The sequence below is a fragment of the Vicugna pacos genome, chromosome 6, assembly GCF_048564905.1.
Source record: "Vicugna pacos chromosome 6, VicPac4, whole genome shotgun sequence".
Lineage (NCBI taxonomy): Eukaryota > Metazoa > Chordata > Mammalia > Artiodactyla > Camelidae > Vicugna > Vicugna pacos.
The window spans coordinates 72,063,363-72,084,120 of NC_132992.1; the positions used below are offsets into that span (position 1 = coordinate 72,063,363).

The 20,758-nt window shown below is 40.7% G+C and overlaps 1 protein-coding gene across 11 annotated transcripts in view; it reads left to right on the forward strand.

The window, feature by feature from the left end:
* TTLL5 (tubulin tyrosine ligase like 5) overlaps positions 1-20,758 on the forward strand; it is a 255,265-nt gene that overhangs the window by 29,751 nt on the left and 204,756 nt on the right. For all 11 annotated transcript variants that reach the window (XM_072963457.1, XM_072963451.1, XM_072963454.1 and 8 more), the window contains exons 8-12: positions 4,833-4,902; positions 5,340-5,424; positions 14,964-15,065; positions 16,875-16,966; positions 17,723-17,830. In XM_072963457.1, the coding sequence (XP_072819558.1) occupies positions 4,833-4,902; positions 5,340-5,424; positions 14,964-15,065; positions 16,875-16,966; positions 17,723-17,830 (457 nt within the window). The remainder of the gene's footprint in view (positions 1-4,832; positions 4,903-5,339; positions 5,425-14,963; positions 15,066-16,874; positions 16,967-17,722; positions 17,831-20,758) is intronic.

Sequence of the window (20,758 nt, forward strand, 5' to 3'; positions counted from 1 at the left end):
CCCCCTCCCCCTCAGCGAAGCTTTGGAATGAGTCTGAATCTTTGAGGTATTTGGTGGAGGTGCCAGACAGGAGCCTGGGAGGATGCCAGCAGGCACCAGGGGAGCTGGCACCATGCGGACATAATGGGAAAATACTCCCATTTCACTCCCAAACTGGAATTTTATCACCTTTTACCCAGACCTACAAACCATGTAGTTAATACTCTTCTCTCTCTCCTTACACACAAGGCCTAACCAGCCCCTCTTTTCCATACCTGGATCCTTTCCCATGGAATATGTGACCCATTAGCCAACGGGATGAAGTAACTCTTTCCAAGGCTGCTGCCTGCTTTCCTTTTAGATTTGGAGGAGGGAGAGGGAGTGCTCAGGCGGAGGGTCTGAACAGAACTGATGTGAGTGGGTAAGGGGGGTGCTGGGGACAGGGGCGGAGTTAGGTGTGAGGACCAAATAAAAACATCTTTCCCTGTCTTCCTGCTGGAATGAGAAGGGCCTTTTATTAAAAATTCCTTGTAACCTTTTGGAAAATATCTGCAAATAGCAACTTGTACCATTACGAGGACAGGATGAAGGATAGAAAAAGCCTGACTTTTATGCACTACTGAGGAGAGGAGCGTGAGCCCCTACGGTTGGAAGCATCTTGGCTGATTGGCTAACGTGGTCTCGTAATGATGTGCTCTTTAACTCTGGAAATACAGCATAAAGGACAGAGTTGTTTGCTCCAGCTCCTTCAGTAACCATGACTAAATGCCATATTTTCCCAATTTAGTGTATTCAGATTGAGGGGAAAGATCTGGTGTTTTCTGATTAAGGTATGAATTTGATTAGGAAAATCAAATTCAGTCATCCTTGTCTCACACATCTTCCATGGTGAATAGAATATTAATCTTTTCTCTGAGATTTTGAACTATCAGGAGAGTATTTAGGGCTCTGCCTCTGCTCACTCCTGTATTTGTGAAGATAATTCTGTGCAGCCCTCTTATTTCTGTTTGTCTCTATGTTATCTCACGTGCTTTCCAGTTTTTCTCACTGTTCAACAAATAATTAAGGGAGTCCCCGTTGCGTGCCAGGTGCTGCCACTCCTTAAAACCTTTTGAAGAAGAGGGTTTGTCTCCTAACTCTTTTGTATCTTCATTATCACCCAGTGCACTGTTCTGAGCAGGATGGCATGTGACCTGCCGTGATGAATGCTGTCGAGTTATGGACCTTAGTAAACAGAACCACATAGATACTCTTGAGTATGCAATAATAATAACGTATTTGTTGAGCATTTACTGTGTGCCTACCACTGCACCTTCCAAATATAACCTCATTTAGTCTTTATAAGAACCCTAAGAGATAGATACTATTCTTTCCTTAGTAATTGAAGATTTCAACTCAGGTCTCGCTGATTCTAGAGCCTGCATTCTTAACCACTGCACCATTCTACCATACAATAACTTAATAGATACCATGAGCTTTAATCTTAACATCAAATTAGAAAAATGGATGGGTTTCCAGCTTTCCCAGCAATTCAGATTCTTGCTTTAGCATACTTTGGAGGGCAATTTGAGCTTAGAACTGACATCATTTAAAATAAGTTAATTTGGAATGACTGAAAAGGAAACAGGCTTGAAGATATCAAAAAGGTTTTATGAGTTGCTCATCAGTATTACAGTATGCAAAAAAACAACCCAAACCATTCTTTTCTTCTGTGAACTTACAATTTAATTCCTAACACAGATAGAAATGAGAGGTAAAGACCATTGAACACATATTAAAGTTACCTAAATAATGTAAGAGATTATGTTATGCAAAACTCAAAGGACAAATGTATTTGATGAGATAGGGAAGAGAGGACACGGGCGTGGACATTAGGTGTGTCATGGATTGAAGGTCATTAACAGTGGATTCTCTGGATCCCAGGACAGTTGGGTGGTCTGTTGTAGCCTGTAGGTGTTACTCAGTAGAGAAAGAGCTGCAGTTGTTTGATTTTAGGTTTGGAACACTGCCTGCAGCTTGCTGCTGTGTACTGTGATTGCATCAGTTCTTACAGACTAAGCTGACTCAAAATAGAAATAGTACGTGTGAGAAACTGATCGAGAAATGTAAGGGAGTCAGGAGATGGTGTGGGTGACCAAGTCCATGAGTGTGAATCAGTAGTGATGTTCTGGTGTCCACATGATGCATAGAGATGGCATGTGAAACTCGTGTTGTGGGTTTGAGATAGCAGCAGTGGGAAATGAGAGGGGAGTCTCATTATCTTGACTCTGGAATTGCTCATCATGATTGTGTATGATGTTATGGGTCACAAAATTATCTTGTTTTATGATAACTGTAGTACTTGGGAGAGCAAATGCATTATTATAAAGGCAAACTTTTGAATTTGGGGTCCATTTTTTAGATCAGAACTTTGGAGAAAGCTGTGAATATTGCTTAAGAATTACACTTCTAGGGCAGACTGCCTGGGTTCAAATGCCACTCTGTCACTTATTAGCTGTGTGCCTTTGAGCAGATTCCTAACCCTCTCTGATTATTCCCTCGTCTGTCATATTGGATGGTGATATACTTACCTTGTGGGGTTGAACGAGGATGAAATGAAATAATACTTGTGAAGGATTAGAACAGCGCTTCGCATATAGCAAATGTTTGGTATTAATTGATACAATTTTTTTCCTGCAAATGTTGTTAGTTATTTCTGTTGCTCCTACTATAGTTATTGTCATCATGGTTATCATTGTAGCCATTTCCTCTTTGCAGTCCTTTTGTCCTATATGGATTATGGTGATTGACAGCTGATTTTTCTGTCTTAATCTCACTTAGACATGTTCTGTTCCAGATATTTTCATTTTACTGTTTACTTAATCAAGAATCCACAAGAATACCGTGCCTCCCACCATGTTCAGTCTAGATTCCTCTTGCCAGAGGTTCAGATCCTTTGCCAGTGGGATCTTCCCTCCTCATTGTCTAACCAGACTTTTCATTATTTCCCAGTCAGTCTTTTAGCCCCAGGTCAGTGAATCTGGCCACTCTCTTTTCTCCTGGACTTTGCGCCTGCTGTCTTTCCATGCCGGCCTTCTTGCCTTTCCCCTTGTGCATGATAGCTTTCAGCACTCCCTCCTGAACCTCCTCTTCCAGGACAAGCCTTCTGTGACTGGTCCCACCACACTGGTCTGCACTTCACTCTGCAGCCTCATGTATTGTACTTGTAGGGATGCTGCTTTGTGTTCTTTTAGATGATGTATTTTGCTGTCCCTCTACCTAAATGTCACACTCTTGGGATTAGAGGTTAGGCTCTGTGAGGGCAGAGATTGTATCTCTTCATGACTGTATCCTCGGTGCCTTATACAGTATCCAGCAATACTCATCATTACTTATTGTGTAGACAACTCTTTTTGCATTCAAAAAAGTCTTCAAGAGATCTAGTTCGGTCTTTGCATTCAATGGCATAGAAAGCACTATTGAGTGAATCAGTGAAACATCCATCCCATTTCACAGGGGAGATGTCAGGATCCATTGTGGAAGGATCTGTAAGTTCTTTGAGCAACTTGATGAAAGCCTTCATGTAAGAATAACGGTAATAGCAGAGAGGGTATAGCTTAGTGGTAGAGCTCACGCTTAGCAGTATGCACAAAGTCCTGGTTCAATCCCCAGTACCTCCATTAAAAAGATAAGTAAGTAAGTAAATAAATAAATAAGTAATAAACCTAATCTCCACCCCCCACAAAAGAATAGAATAATGGCAGTATTTAAAAATTTCCAACATGCTTTACGTTGGGAGAAAGTAAGTTTCTTTTTTAACTGAAGTTCAATTGATTTACACTGTTGTGTGATTCAGTTATACATTTTTATGTATATATGTATCTTTTCTTTTCCATTATAGGTTACTGCAAGATATTGAATGTAGTTCCCTGTGCTCTGCAGTAGGAGTTTGTTGTTTATCTATTTTATATATAGTAGTTTGTATCTGCTAATCCCAAACTCTTAATTTATCCCCTCCTCTTCCACTTCGGTAACCATAAGTTTGTTTTCTATGTCTGTGAGTCTCTTTCTGTTTTGTAAATAAATTCATTTGTATCTTTTTTTTTCTCTTAGATTCCACATATAAGTGATATCATAATATTTGTCTTTGACTTACTTCACTTAGTATGGTAATTTCTAGGTCCATTTGTGGTGCTGCAGATGGCATTATTCTATTCTTTTAATGGCTGAATAGTATTCCATTGTGTATATATTTATATATATAAATACATATACCACATCTTCTTTTTCCAGCCATCTGTTGATGGGCATTTAGGTTGCTTCCTTGTCTTGGCTATTATAAATAGTGCTGCTGTGAACATTGGGGTTCATGTATCTTTTTGAATTAAGAGTTTTCTCTGTGTGTATGGCCAGGAGTGAGATTGCTAGATCATATGTTAACTCTATTTTTAGGTTTTTAAGGAATCTTCATACTGTTTTCCATAGTGGCTGCACCAAATTACATTCCCACCAACAATGTAGGAGAGTTCCCTTGAGAAAGCAAGTTTTTATTTATTTTTTAAGTAGCTTTTATTTTCTGGGCGTGTAAATATTTAATATCATGTATATAATCTTTGAAGCTGTTTAGGCTCTATTTATTATGTGAGAGGGGCTGTGTAAATTTCTTTTTTCCCTATTATAACTCGATACCCATGGTGTTTATGGAAGTGGTGTGTTATATGGCCAATTACTATGTGGGGAGCTTGAAGGAAAGCTTTTCTTATAGTTAGTTTTCCACATTATTGTTTCTAAAAGGTTAAGAACTTTGCTTCCTTATTATAAGTGAAGATTCCTTTGCATTTCTACCCTTTCACTTTTTTCTCTTTACTCAATAGCCAAACCAGATTTCCCTGGAGGAGAACATCCTGGTCTCCCGTTACATTAACAACCCCCTGCTTATAGACGGTGAGTTGTCATTAGGTCCTTCACTGGATGGGTCCTGATCTTACTGAATTTTTCTTGTTTTAAAATATTTTTATAGTCTTCTCTAGTAAGTCTTAATTAAGCTAGTGTGAAATTCTTGGCAACTGTGACTCCAGAGATAAGGCTGGTTCCTTACCTAGCTCATAGGATTATTTTGAAGATGATCAAAAAGAGAGTGCTTAATAGGTTATATGATAATAAATGTGCATGCAAGCTGTACTATATATATATATATATACATACATACATATATATATATAAATTCTCTCTCTTGTTAGGTATGTATATATGTATAGTAGAATTATTGTTTATTCTCAGAAGGCAAGGTGTGTGGGCAGTCTTTGTTATGTTGCCCTGTCCATTCTGTAACAGAAAACAAATGAACTCAGTGTTCCTGTACACTTAAACTTTTTTTCTAGATTTCAAGTTTGACGTGCGCCTCTATGTGCTTGTGACGTCCTATGACCCTCTCGTCATCTACCTCTATGAGGAAGGGCTGGCTAGGTAAGAGGCCTGTGCCCGGGGTGTTACTAGAGTGGGCCCTTCAGTGGTATATCAAGATCAGGTTGTTTTTTCTATCGTGTTCAACTCAGGAGAATAGAGGGTCTCCAGATGGGCTTCAGATGCAGAAATACAGTCTTAACTATTTTACAACCTCACCTGCATATCCACACATATGAACAAGCACGTGTCTGTAAACACACACCTTTTGCAGCCAGGATCCAGGATCACGTTGTATTTTCATGAAACGGAAATTGGTGTGAAGATGCTGGGACTGCTGTTCTTCACAAATGACCTAGAAAAGGAAGAAAAATCCCCACTTGTATACCAGTTATATACCAGATATTTATCTTAATGCCCACAACAAGCTTAAAGTTGATGCATTTTTGCACTTGAGGAAACTGAGACTTAACGAGAGTTAAGGGAACTTGAAGTCACTTTTCTGAGATCTTCCAGCTGACTGATGATAGTGGGATGGGAGTTTGAACTCCTGGATCTGACTCCAGAGCTGAAGACTTGAGCTGTTTCATGTCCTCTTGTATTTAGGGTGGGGGAGAGTTAGCTGCTCTTTTTTTTCACCTATAAGTCTGTAATATATTTTACAGTGGTTATAGATATTATTCTGTTTTTCTTGAGGTGCTGTTTAGGCTTTAAGGTAGTGTGACTTACAAAATTAAGTTCCAGTTATAATAATTTGAAGTTTCATTTCCCATATCCACAGGATTTTACTGGTGACAGTATTTTCCTAGACCCTTTAAATTGTTTAAAATGAGTACATGTGCTTGTGTTCTTTTCCTCCACAAAACTAATGTATATATATTTATACGTACACATATACATACATGTATCTATTTCCCCCACAAAACCAATATATAATACATATATATTTTACCAAGTAGCTTGTTCTGAAGCTCCTTTTATGCATAGTCTCCTTATAGAGCATAGCAGTTTAGCAGGTGGTTTGCTAAAAAGCATGGTCTGTATGTTTCTTTTAGAAAACGTACTTCAGAGATGGGAAATACCTTGATAAAAGAAGGCTACCTATTTAATTATAGGTGCTTTGACACATATTACTGTACTCTGACAACTGTTATTTTAGAGTTGTATTTTAATTATTTCATATACTCACAAATTTTTTTATACGTCCTGTGACTAGAGTCAGGGTGAGAATGTCAACCAGATTCTAGTTGGTTGAGCCATGTCTTGCCTTTACCTCTAGGTGGCAGTGACAGCATTTCTAAGCCCTGTCATATTCTTTGCTAAGATTTATGATTTTGAACCCCGGGAACTCCGAAGGCCGCTGAAGCTCCCAAGATTTGGTCTCTGGTTCTTTAAAAGTTGAGGAGGGGGAAAACTAAAGCAGTTTTAAAAACTACAACCTCAGTTTGAGGTAAACTGGGCACAAACTGACTATGAATTCGAGTCAGATCTTAAAGGGACAGAAGTTTTCTAGTGTTTTTAGACACATGTACTCTCATATTTTGAATTACAGGGATAAAAGCTGGGTCCTCATATTGTCTAGAACAAAAAGAAGGTGAATTATACCCCTTACTTGTGCCCAGGTGTCTAAGGTGCTGAGGATCCTCCATCTTGTAATTTAGGACACCTGCACGCTCCCTCATGTGCATCACCAGCTTCTTTGCCCTCCTCCCTCCACTCATCCTCATCCAGCTTGTCTCCTGTACCCTTCTTGGGAACTGAGCATGTCCCGCCGTAGACTGGACTTCTTGAGTAGCGAAAAGACCTCAAAGTTATGCTCGTGATTTCTCAAGAATATCACAGCAGTATGCTCTGCATATTATTCCGAAGGCATTTCACCCACAGTATTAATAGCCCTCTCTATTGGTAACATTTGGCATAGTTTTAAAACCTCAATGGTTCGGATGCAAGATGAGAGCAATACCAATATTTATTATAGGATTTACTACAGACGTGCAAGTGCTTTGGCTATTGGCTGTGTGTTGGAAGTCAGAACGCACTGAATTGAGTAACTCTGTTCTCTTGCCTCCAACAGGAACTTAGTATACATATGAATAAAAAGATGGATGCTGTTTCTCAGAATAACTTGGAAAACAACTTTTTACAAACTCGGGCCAACTGGAACCCCAAAATATGAATTTTCAGGGTTTTGGCTCATTTTACCTAAAAATATAGGGGAATATAAAAGCTTTACAAAAGGACAGTACACGATGACAGGCTAGTAGCCGGGCCTGTGAGGGTGTGTCGCTCTGCACAGTAACTTCCATGTGCCTTCATTTCTGTGTCTTAAGCACTGTGCATCTTGGCATCCATCTGCTTCTTTTTAATCCTTAGAATCCTCTCAACTGTGTCATTACATTCAGTAGTCTACAGCATCCCCGGATCTGCAGCCGCTAGTAATCTTGTGTCACGTGGGTTTTATATAGACACTGCTGGAGATAATCAGTTCGGGATGAGATCACTAGACCGTTTTACTTTGAGGCTCGACAAGGAAAACCATAATCTTTGCTAAAGAGACAGAACTGGCAGCAGTGTAATTGGTTTCCTTCTTTGGAAAAGAACGGTCTTATCTCACATCACTTCTGTTTGGGGCCTCAAAATTCATGCTCAGGTGACAGAAAGATTAAGTTCTTTTCACAGGACAGTTCTGTGAGATGAGAATTTTGTGTAAGTTCTTTAACCTTCCTGTATTTACTAAAGAGGCCCTGCCTAGTTTCTTTCTAAACTAATAATTTCATTTTTTTCTTGTTGTTTTATTAACATAGGAAGTAGAAAAAGTCTCATTATTTTCTTGTGGGCAACATGTTGATACGTTTTAAAAAATTGTCTTAGTGGTATTTGAGTCCAGCATCTTGCCCCTTCCTTACTTCTGTTTCACGAGTGCGTTGCTGTTTTGCGCCAGCAGGGGGCACTCAAGTTTCCAGAAAGGGGTGCTGTTCTCTACCAAAATGGTGTAGGTTCTTTTTCCTGTCAGAGGTGGAATCCAAAAAGACTTTGTCCTGGATTTTACAGTTTTAGGTGGCTCCAGTATGTGGTCTAAATGATTTGATGAGGCCCTTTTTGAGACAAAGCGAATAGCCAAATTTTCACTGAAACAGGAAAAATAAAAAGTTGAAAAAAATTAAACAAAATTGAGTTGAAAACCAAATGTGTTGTCAGAGACACAAAGATAGGTAGCACTAGCAACCTGGGGGAGATGAAAGTGCTGGTCCCCTGGCCCGGGGAGCTCCGCCCACGTGGTGGAGGTGGGAGGAGGGGACAGTGAGAAGGCTCCGGTCGGGACTGCCTCTCTTCTGCCTCAGCCGTATTATGCAGTGGAAATTCAGAAAAGATCCCAAAGCATTTGTAATGCCTCTCCCTTCCTCCCCACCCCCAGTTCCTTCTTCAGTAGCCTTCCTTGCTAATTAACACTGGCTCCGCAGGGATATTTACCTTTTCTCTGCTGGATTCCTGTGGTTTTGAAAGAATTCAGGTACTTGCCGGTTGCCAAGGAATTCAGATTACCTCACAGGCTGCACACTGTCCAGAATCTGCCACAGCAGCAAGAGGGGGAAGAGACACCAAGAAGGGGGAGAAAACCCTCTCCAGTGCTCATTGTCACCCTCCCTGGCAGGCCCTGGCTGTTTGTGAAGTTTGAGTCATTTCTGGCTCAAAAGACCAGGGGATCAGGCTGGTAATCCCCTCCCAGACGGCCCCGTGGGGCGCTGCCCAGTCACTGCAGCACTTTGGCAGTCTCCCGGCCGCAGCTGGCTGACAGCAGATCAGAGAGCTCTTGGGCCTCTTGTTCTCTTCCATGAGATTTTTCTGGGTCAGGCCAGGATGAAACCCAGTGGCTCCTGGCAAGGCTGCCTGAGGTGCTGTCTCTTCATCCTCCAGGCCTTTTTGGCTCTGAGTGGCTACACCTGCTGAAAGATAACTCATGGGCCACAGCCAGGGTCTCCTCAGAGCTGGCCTCCCCTTACTTTGTACGTTTGTAGTGAATGTTTGTTGGAATATGTAGCTATCAAAGTGAGGTGTGGAGTGCAGTTTGACTGTCCTACAGCTAGACTCTCTATGACTCTGACGGAGATTCTCAGGAGAACAAAGTCATTTTTAAATGGGGGAAGAGAGTTGAAAAGATCCCACTAAGTTGGCACTTTCCTTCCCGGCTGAGTTCCATATTGGTAAAGTTCTGAACAAGCAGTGCAGGTGTAATTTCAGTTAATGCTTATCAGGTGCCTACTCTATGTCTAACATCGAGAGCCTTCCTTCACATAGACACTCAAGAGTTTTAGACAGATATTCCATTGTCTTGATTCTCAGTGAGAACCATTAGAAAGCAAAAAGGAAATGCAGCTTTTGATTTAAGAATTTATTGCCAGAATAAAGATAATTCATATATGTTTCAATGTGGCAAAAGAAGAAATGGGGATATAGTTCTCTATTCATCAGTAGGTTGTGAACTGATACCCAGGGTTTTAGATTTGACAAAGAAAGTAGAGCCCCCTTCTCTTCCTCCCTCCCTCCTTTTATCCCTCCCTTCCTTCCTTCCTTCTTTCCTTTTGGCTTAAAGATCAAAGTGATGAAATTCTTTCATGAGAGCTTTTCCTAAATCGTTATTTCATTAAGAGGAGTGTCAAGACTCAATTCATCAATAAATTTCAGCATGTGTTAGGAGAAGTAACTGCAAACTTGGTCCTGGGCGACCTAGTAGAGAATTACCTCTTTTAAGTTGTTTCTAATAAAGAAATTGTTGAAGCTTTCAGACCTAAATAGGATGAAATTTGGTGTGTGAAGATCTAAATCAAGAGTCACAAACTTAAATGCTCACAAGAACATTCACTAAAGAAATTGTCCAGGTGGAGACTGGAGAACCAGAGATCACATGTCCTACCTAAAGGGCATTTACTATTCAGAAGCAGCAAGTCACTGATGTGTGGTAGTGCTGTGATCTGAATGTGTCCCCCCCAATTCATATGTTGAAATCCCAACCCCAAAGGTGATGAGACTAGGAGGTGGGAACTTTGGGAGGTGATTAGGTCATGAGGGTGGCACCCTCTTGAATGTGATTAGTGCCCTTTTATAAAAGAGGGCCCAGAGGGATTCCTCACCCCTCCACTCCATTAGGACACAGCAGGAAGGTCCTGTCTGTCTGCTTGATTCTTGATGTTGGACTTCCAGCCTCCAGAACTATGAGGCATAAATTTCTGTTGTTTATAAGCTGCATAGTAGGTGATATTTTGTTACAGCAGCCTGAATGGACTGAGGCAGGTGGTGTTGCCAGATCTTCTGGTTTTTTAAGGGAGGCTGAAAAATCTAGATTTTAAAGGGCACTTGTTTTTAGGCTTTTAATTTTGAAACCATTTCAAAGTTACAGAAAAGCTGTAAAAATGGTAAGAAGAACTGCCTTTTACCTTTCATCTAGAGATCACATTCAGATTTGCTAACTGTTCTAATAATGTTTGTTTTTTAATTTTCACTTTTTGTTCATATTGAATTGGGATGTAAACAAGATCCATGCAGATTGGTTAACATGTTTTTTAAGTGTTTTCTAATTTATAGATTCACCCTCCATCTCTCTTTGTTTTTGCTTTTTTGTTGTTGTTGTTATTGTTGTTATAGAATCCAATCATTTTTCCTGAAGAATCTGTTACAGACTGTGTTGTGGAGTTCATCTCCATAATGCTAACATGCTCTGTTGTTCTATTTCATGTACATTGGTAATTGTCATACTCAGGTTTGGTGTTTTCTCAGACTATTTTATTGGTGGTGATGTATTCTGCCAATAGAAGATACATAATTTCCAATTTCCTGTCTCGTTATAATAGCAATTGAAAACCACTAATTAGATGCATTAATTCATTAGAGGTTACGGAAGGCAATATACTAGTTCTGTCATTTTTTTCTTCAATCATTAGTGTAAATACTTCTATAAAGAGAAACTTATCTTCAACTCTTTGGTTGCCCTAAGAAGTAATGTTCTTTAGAACAGAAGGCTCCAAACCTAGGGTCATGTATTTAGTTGTTGGGTCTCTTTAGTCTCCTTTGCTTTGAAACATTTGCTCAGTCTTTCATTGACTTTCATCACTGCAGCAATTTTGAAGATTTAGGCCAGTCATTTTGTGGCCCTTAATTTGAGTTTGTCAGATATTTTTTCATAATTAGACTCAGTTTATGTATTTTTAGCCAGAAGGTCACAGAAGTGATACTGGGTTCTTCCTGCATTGCATTTGATGGCACATGATAACTATTTAGTGGTATTGACCACTCGACTAAGACAGTCTGCCAGATTTCTCCACTGTAAAGTTACTTTGTTTTCCCCTCTGTAATTCATAAATATACTATGGAGAGATACTTCGAGACCATGTAAAATCTCATTCCTCATTTCATTTTCACCCAACAATTTTAATATCCATTGATGTTTCTTGCCTGGATGAACTGTTACTGTGATGGTTGTCGAATGAGGATTTTGTAATCCTGTCATTCCTTTTACTTTTACTGTTTGGCATTTTACTCCCAGGAAGAGTTTTCTCTCCATCCATTCATTTATTTGTTTATTTATGTACACCAATGTGGACTGAAGGATTCCTATGTTATTTAATGGGTTATAATCCTTTACTGTCATAATTTATTTTGATGCTCAAATTATCCCAGATTCGTCCAATGGGAGCTCCTTTAAGCTGACTTTTGTGTCCTTTTAACATGTCCCCTCATTCTTTGAGCACAAGATAGTTCAGGCTTGTTGTCTTCTTTCTCTGCCTCAGCGCTGAATCAGCGATTTTCTCCGTGGAGCAGTGGTTGCTTTTAATGGAGAATAGCATTTAGAAATCAAGACCCAGGTGCTAGATATGCTCATTCTTCTGGGGTGTCTCTGCTCTCAGGTCCTCACAATGGAAATATGTGTATGGATATACATACAGGTACACGTATATACACATTTACATCTATGCTTCTTTCTGTATCTCTCTGTTGAAAATCAGGAGTTCATACTGAAACCTCCAATTCTAGCTCAAAACTACAGGGTTCATTCCAGCCTTTTCCCTTTCCATATTTTTTGTCTCTTTTCTCCAATAGTGAGAAATCGGACCTCCATTATCTTCAGCGTATTTATTTATTTGCTCAGTTCACTCACATGCAGCCTCCCCTCCCTGATCCCACTCCATTCAGATGCCCTCTTGTGTGAACTTTGACCCATATGGGGCCCCCATCCTGCTTGAATAGCCTCCTTGTGCTGCCCCTCAGCTGCCTTACCATCCCGTCTGCCATCTTCGTCACGTGGCTGACTGCCACTGGGCTTCAGGAAGAAAGGTCTGAATTTTGTTTGTTCTTTTTTTTCTCTTTTTTTCCTTTTTGGGTCTGAACTTTAAATGTTGGCCAAATAATTCAAATTAAAAAAAAAAACAAACAAAAAACCTTTGTGAGTAATCAGAACTTGATTAGTAGGTCACACCTGAGACTAATGGGATCTTTGATCGAGACAATGAGAAGAAAATGTTGGAAAATGGGTACCAGAGATGAATATGGTCTGTTTATTGCAGTTTTTAGTGAGAACTGGAAGATCTCCCTGGGTTAAGAGGAAGGAGGAGCATATACACCTGCTTTTCCTCTCAGTGGTCTTCTACGCTCCTCCTTGGGCTGACTGAAGTAAAGAAGATAGCACTTTTGCCCTTTGGGGTAACTTTTCCAGTGAGCTTAAGTTTTTCTTGTTTTTGTTTTCTCTAATTCTTACTTCTTGCTGCTTATGTTCTGTGGAACTGTAACATTAATAATCTTGTCCTTCCTGAGTTTTGGAATTTTGCCCGTGCAATAAGGGAGATTAGGAAGAAGGAAACTTATTTTTCAGGGATGAGGTCCTATTGAGAAAGGGAGTATAGGACTGACAGATGTGCTGGGTACCAGTTCCCAGTGACCTGCCAGGCCTGTGCCAGTCTTTTCATGTCACTGACCAAATTAGATCAGGTACTCGGATGTGGAAGAGATGAAAAACCTCTTTCTCTGAAGCAGAACCTTTTCCCTCCCTCTAAATCATAATTTTGGGGGGAGATGGCAGGGGGTATGACACCGTGAGGTAATGTCTGGTGGAGGCAGGCAGCCTCTGTGGGGCCTGTGTGGGCCCCCTTTGCATTTCACAAGAATTTAGAGAATGACTATTTCCCGCTTGATTGGAGAACCTCAGAAGAAGGAAGATTGGGATATATAGGTAAGGTTTGCTCTCCGTGGAGTGACATGGCTGAAGTTAAGTGATAACTGCTGCAAGTTTCTGGAAAATCTGAGATCCTTCTCATGCATGGTAATGCTTATCAAACTCTTGTCCCTTAGCCACACATGCCTGGTCAACATTTTCTCTGTGTCCACATCCTTCTTCCTGGCCTCATGTTTGTTTATTTTAGTTTGGGGATTTTTTTGTTTGTTTGTTTTTTTCTTTTTTCTGCTTCTCTTTCTTCGGCTTTTGTATATTTCTAGTGCAGGGAGTTAGGGAGCAGAGATAGTGGGTGAGTGAGAAGAAATAGAGAAGAGGGAAAATTTTAAATGCTGCCCTTTAATGTGGTAAAAATTCATTTTGACCTCATAGTCTGAGTAAGCACATGTAAATAATTTGTAAATCATAGGAAAATAAACTTGTGGCCTTCCAGGATTTTTTTTCGCACACTTGGATGTGACTCTGGGGAAAACCACTTTAGTGCAGGGTGATATGGGTATAGTGGTATGTAAACAGGGCTTGATATTTACCATGACCATTCGACTCGAGTGTCCTTTGTTGATGTTGAGCATCACTGGAAAGTTTTCTCTTTTCTTAGCTACTTCCTTCAGAGGCACATATATTTTATACTTTGGTCTTCGTTTGGCAATAGTCCAGGATATCAAATTGCTGCCCTGTTTTCTGTGGGCTCCATGTTTAATCCTTCTGTCTTTTGCCTTCATTCCAAGTTCAAGAATTAATCTCACTATGCGCCTATTTATGTTGCTCTGAAGACCTAGGCTTTGTATGCTATTAATGCTGCCATTCTTGTTTTCTTTATTTTGTAGATCAGTTCTGTTTTTTCCATGGATGTGAGTTCTAAGTCAGTATATCGTTTTGCTTTTTTTCTTTTTGCTTAATATTTTCCATAGAGTACTCTAGTACCAGGCATTGTATAGGCACTCAAGGTGTTTCTGGACCAGCTAATGCCCCATCATCCAGGGCATTCTATATACAATTTCCCTGATTGTGAATAACTGTTTTCATTTTTCATCCTTCCTGTCAGTCTAAGGTTCTGCTTCTATATCAGAGAAGTGGCATCTCATGGTTAAGAACATGGGTTTTGGAGTCAGTGTGATTTGGGGCTAGTTACTTAATCTTCTAGCTCATATTTTAATTTTCATATCTATTTTTAATACATATATAGATATAATCCTACCCACTTCAGAGAATTGCTTTAAGGATTGAATTAAATGTGATATTACACATGAAACACTTAGGGAGTTGGCAGTTAGTAAGCACTCAGTATTCGAGGAGGGTGTCACCCCCCCCCATTAATATCTCATTGATCCTGTATTTCCTTGAAACCCTGCTTCTGACATTTAATCTGTGTCCTTTCTGTCAGGTTTGCAACCGTGCGCTATGACCAAGGAGCCAAGAACATTCGGAACCAGTTCATGCACCTGACAAATTACAGTGTGAATAAGAAGAGCGGAGACTATGTCAGGTACCGGCTGTGCCTGAGCCAAGAGCAGAGAAGTCAGTTTCAGATGCAGGCATTGTAGAAGTGGAAAGTCACCATGTTGCACTGGAGGAAAACTTTACGTTTATATCCATGTAACTTAGCGAAAGCTGTCAGAGTCATTTAAAGTAGTTTCAAGGCATATCTGCTGCTACTTCTCTGTTGCTTGCCCAGTTACAGCGTCGCCTTTCTCCACCAAAATGTGCCTTCCTTCCCAAGTTTCATCTTCCTCATTGTCTTCCCTCACTTGACTCAGGGGTGGGAATTTTATAGGCATATGGAACTTTTTAGAAGTCAAGAAATTAGGTCATTTGGCAGAATGTATCAAAAGCTTCAAAAATACTCAAACCCTTTGACCCAGCAATCCCATCATTTCTAGGAACTTCACCTTAAGAAATAACAAAGGATATGCACACAAAATCAGAGACAAGAATGTTCATCACGGTACATAGTCAGGTGGAAGAAGCAGGTTACCAGACAGTACATGCAATTTAATTTCTTTTTTAAATATGTAAGATAACTAAAGCTATTTTTCTCCCCTGAGGGGGTAGGTAGTGGGGGAAGAAAGCTAGAAAGATATATACTAAAATGTTAACAGTGCTTAACTATAATGGATAGGATTAATGGGTGGGTGATGTCTGTCTGCTTCTCTGTGCTTTTATGTATTTCCTAAATTATTCTAAAAGAAATACTTGTATGATCGGGGTGGGGGGGGTAGTTAGGAATAAATTAAAGAAAGAAATGAGGCCATCTCAGAAAAGGATTCAGTGGAAGGGAGTACCAACCCAGCTGTGTGGAAATATTCTTTCTGTTCTGTTTTCTTTCATCCTGATAATTTTGCCAGAAAATGGAAAAATAAAAAAGAAACCCAAACAGTCACTTTCTACTCAGACTAAAAATAGGTGCCTAGAAGTGCCAAGGAAAGAAAGAAAGAAAGGAATCTGGAAGTGATGGCATAGCTGCCGAAGCTGTATAGATTTCATTGAGTGTCCTGTGATTGGTGTTTGGAGTTGGTTGGAGGTATAGTAACCTTCACTCTGGAACATGAGCGAAGATGCACCTGGTGGGTGGCAGGATAGTGGTAGGGAATAAGGGGGTGGCTGCAAAGCACAAGTTCCAGATTGCAAGGTCCTTCCAACAGTCGTGGGAATCTGCCCCATTTGCCACTTTGCTGCCATAACGGTGTTGTACTTCATCACTTCTGTAGTGGCTCCAGTGAGTCCTGCCTTGGGTGATACCTTAGGAGGTACCCAAAAAGCTGCGTCTATCACTAGGCAGTAGGGAGCTTGCTTCAGATGCCAGAGCAGTTCTGTGCAGAGTTAGCTCATGAAAATGCTACACTAGATTAGCTCACTAACCCATCCAGACTCACTTCTGGTCTAAACATGGCATTAGAGGTTGTTTTGTGGGCTCATGTGACATGTACCTCAAAGGCAAGGTTAGTGTCCCCAAACATTTCAGTCAATTTATTGTAACCATTCTTAAATCTGTTACCTTCTTTCAAAAATTCCTTCTACTCTTTCACAATGCATAATTATTTGGTTAAGGAAGAATTTGCCTTTTTTTGCCCTACTTTCCTCAGTAAGGCAAGCTATATGCATTGTCATTTCAATGGAAGAAACTGGTACAAAAGCATATATGACAGAAAAGACCAAGAAAAAGTGAGTGAGTGAAAGTCAGCAAAGGGATTATTTTTCTAAAGACTTATAAGGAAAGAAGGCTATTTGTAAAAAATCTTGTTTCTACGGTCAGCCCTAGTTGCATATGTGACCTTGATCCATTGGTTTGTTTTAGTTGTGATGATCCAGAAGTGGAGGATTATGGGAACAAATGGAGCATGAGTGCTATGCTTAGGTATCTGAAACAGGAAGGCAGAGATACAACTGGTGAGTACCAGGCCTTTTCCCTTTTTGACTTCTCTTCTTTGTGTACCTTTACCACTTTTGCCTTTTACCGGGTGTCATTCTTCCCAATTCTAATAGTGTTACTGAGATGTCTAAAGGGATCATTGTTCTTGGCATTAATTTGTCCTGCCCTTAAGAATATGGAGAACAACAAGCTTACCATGGCTCCCCAAATCCCTTTTCTTGTTTCTAGTTTGGAAGAGAGAACTTTCCCCTTTAATCTTTAGTGAGTTTATCCTTCTTGAATGATGAACTGCTGACTAAAATACTGTTACCTTTTCGCATAACAAATTGTCTGTCTCCATATTGGCCCCAAGTTCACATTTTTCTAAGGCAATCTCTCTCATTCATGTTGCTGAATTGGAGAATGGACAGGATCAAGTTTGAGTACAGGGCTTGGAATCAGGATGGACACTATTGCTGAGCCTTGAGCAGAGTGGGAAACAGCATGCCCAAAGGCCTATCTCAGTCCACAAAGGGAAGGGTGAGAGGAGTGAGAAGGGGGCAAGCATCCTTTTCCATTCTGTGTCTGTGTTTTGTCATAGGGAGGACTCTTGAGTCCATCCCCCAGCACCTCCATTCTTGACTCTACCTCATGCTTTCTCCTGGAGGACCCATTCACAAGACTGCCACATGGAGACTTTTTTAAATGAGCACATGTGCTTTTATAGTTATATTGTGTCCTGGAATCTAGTCCTAATCCATGCATGATAGTGTTTTTATTTTCTCCTTTTGTAGCGTTGATGGCCCATGTAGAAGACCTGATCATTAAGACTATAATCTCTGCTGAACTAGCCATTGCCACAGCCTGTAAAACCTTTGTTCCTCATCGCAGCAGTTGTTTTGGTAAGGAGCCTCAGGAAGCTTAACACATTTTGTAGAAAGGGGCTTGGGAAGTTGGGATGGGATCCTGGGGTAGAGAGACTTAGTGATTCTGCAGGAGTGAAATGTACGTGGTGGACTCTTATTTCTAAGCTCGTGTAACATATGCAGATCCTACTCAGAGGCCAGTGATGAGCTTAGCTGGAGGTCCCCTGAGGACTAACTAGCTTTCTGTGTGGGAAGCAGGGATTGGAACTAAAGTGTGGGTCTCTTTGTCAGAGTGCAATCAGAAAAAGTCTGCAACGGACTGTACAGGAATCCAGCTCTAACAAATATATTCCAGAGCTCTTTGGCAGCCAGACTGGGAACTGTTCCAAGACGCTCTGGCTGGTACCAGTATGTGCTTTCTCCCATTTTCCAATGACTCCTCCTTTTTGTTTTAGTCTTCTTTCTAGTGGGTTCCTCACCCCCCTCCTTCTTTTTTCCCTTCTTCTTCCTCCTCCTCTCCTCTTCTCTCCCACCCCTAACTGCCTGATTGCACAGAGAAGGAGTAAGAAATAGGGTCACGAGTATACTGGACGGGGAAGCCTGTTGCCCAGTGACCCGCTAGCTGTGACTGTAGCACCGAGGGTACCCGTGCACGTTTGCTCTCTGTGTGGATATGAGCCTTTTCATGACTGCCAGTATGAGTGTCCGTGAAGTCACATAGGCTTTCAGCAGGTGTTAGGCTGTGCTAGTAAAACATACACGGTAGGGTCGTTGATGGGGGACAATTACAGAATACAGGAATACAGAAGTAAGGACATGAGAGTCACAGCTTGCTTAGGGGGCAGGCGAACAGGGAAGTGAAGAACATGGGCTTTAGAGCTTGACAGACTTCGTTTGAAACCCATTGTACCCCTTACTAGTTTTCTACTCTACCCCTGTTTCCTCAGCTATAAAATGGCACCTACCTTCTGAGAGTACCTTGAAGATCAAATGAGATGATAGATGCAAAGCACTTGGCACATGTCTGGGCCTTAATTTGTACTCCATAAAAATTACCTTTTTAAATTTTTTATAATTAGACATTATAATTTTTGATCTCTTTAAGAGATTATCATAAGAGTGTGCACTTGAGGGACACTAAACAAAGGGAAGTGTTGGGACTCTAAATAGATGATGGTGGATAAACCAGGACCTAAGATTATATAGGAAAAGAAGAGGTCATAGTATCTATATCTTTTTAAATTGCAGATATATTCATGTCTTCTAAAACCCTTAAATCACTTCCTAGGCTCAACTTGATATGACTTAAAAGTTTCTAAGGATCTGACCCAGCTGATTTTTGTAGAATTCCATTTCCCCTCTTATACCTTAGAATCCAGCAGTACTGCTGAGGACTCCATCCCTTTGTACATGGATGAGTTCTGCTGTCCAGCTAGAAAACTTTCCTCCTGTCTGCCTTGCACATTCCTTGCACAGTCTGAATTGTAAGACTCAGCTTGACATGCCTCCTCCAGGAATCCTTGCCTAACAAAGTGCCCGGTTGCGCCTCCTGTCTTTTGCTGTTCTATACTTATTCCGTTGTATTCTTTTCTTACCTGTAATCACTGAGCTTATCTTCCTGAATTCTTATAGTCACTGTGTCTCCCCTTCCCCCCTCACCCTGTTTCTACCAAACCAAACCTTCTGCCATCTCCCTGGACTTCCAAGTCCTTTCCTATTCCTTTGCCTGTGTGCCTGCTTTACCCTGTGTCTGAAATACCTTCGTCATGTTACTTTACCTAAAAGATTACTGGCGTCTTTTCAAGATGAGGTCAAGTATCATTTCTTTAGTAAAGTGTTCCCGAAGTCTTCCAGTCAGAGTTAGCCTCCCTCACCTCCAGCACTCTGTTCATAGTCTGCAGTGGCACCTGCATGTCACCTGGTGCCCATTTATGTTTCAGTCTCCCCCACCTGGACTGGAAGCTCCTTGAGGACAACAAGTCTCCCTCGTGTTTGCTCCTTGTATGTATAACAGCATTTTCTGCTATTGGAGGACATCCAGGAAATGTTTTTTTGAATAAATGATTGGTACTTGCTTTAATTGCCTTTTGGTGGCCTGACAGTAGGCTTCCCAGTAGATCTAGTTTGGTAAAGGGCCTAGAGCTCTTAGAATTACTGCAGACTGCTTGAGGAGGGGGCCTGGGAAATGTAACTCCAATTTCAAAAAACTTATTAGATTAAAAAACAGTTTCTTCCATATATACTTGGGCCTTCTATGAGGGTAAATTTCTAGTAGCTCTTAGTGTAAAAGTCTTTGTTCTAGGAATCATCACAAGCTCTTCTGAATGTTTCCTTTTCTACTTTGTTTGATTACCTGATTGCCTTTTGGAAATCTAAGAATTTCTTGACCTATTAATGGCATTAGAAGTTCTGACATGAAATCAGCAGTGACTTTCTCTGACTCACTGAAATACCCCCTAGGACTGTTTCATCAGCCATGGGTCTCCTTTCCCCCTCCCTGCTTGTGTGCATCTGGAGTTTTTTAAGCTGTTGATTATCTTCTTGGCTTTTGTGGCTCTAATTCCACTTCCTGTCAGCCCTGGGATTTCGTGTGCTTCATTAACCTCCCCCCATCAGAACTGATTTTGTGTACGTTTGTATATTTGTGTGAATCTCTCTGCCTCCCACTGGTTCCCAACCTCCTCTGGGGTTTAAGTTCCAAGGAATAACTGGGTTTTTTCTTTTCTTTTTCATTTGTTGTAGAGTAAACAGGAATTGAGAGCTTCCCAGAAGAATTTGGCTTGAATTAAGGAGCATTGGTGTTTTAGAGGAAGCCAATAGTCCGGTGATGGGGTTCACTGTATTCCTTTGGTTGTTGTTTCTGCTCTTCCACGTCATGCGGATCTTTGCCAGGAGTGTTCCATTAGTATCTCAGTGTTTCTGGCCTGGCCAATGATTTCTTTCCCACCCTATCACCTGTAGTGT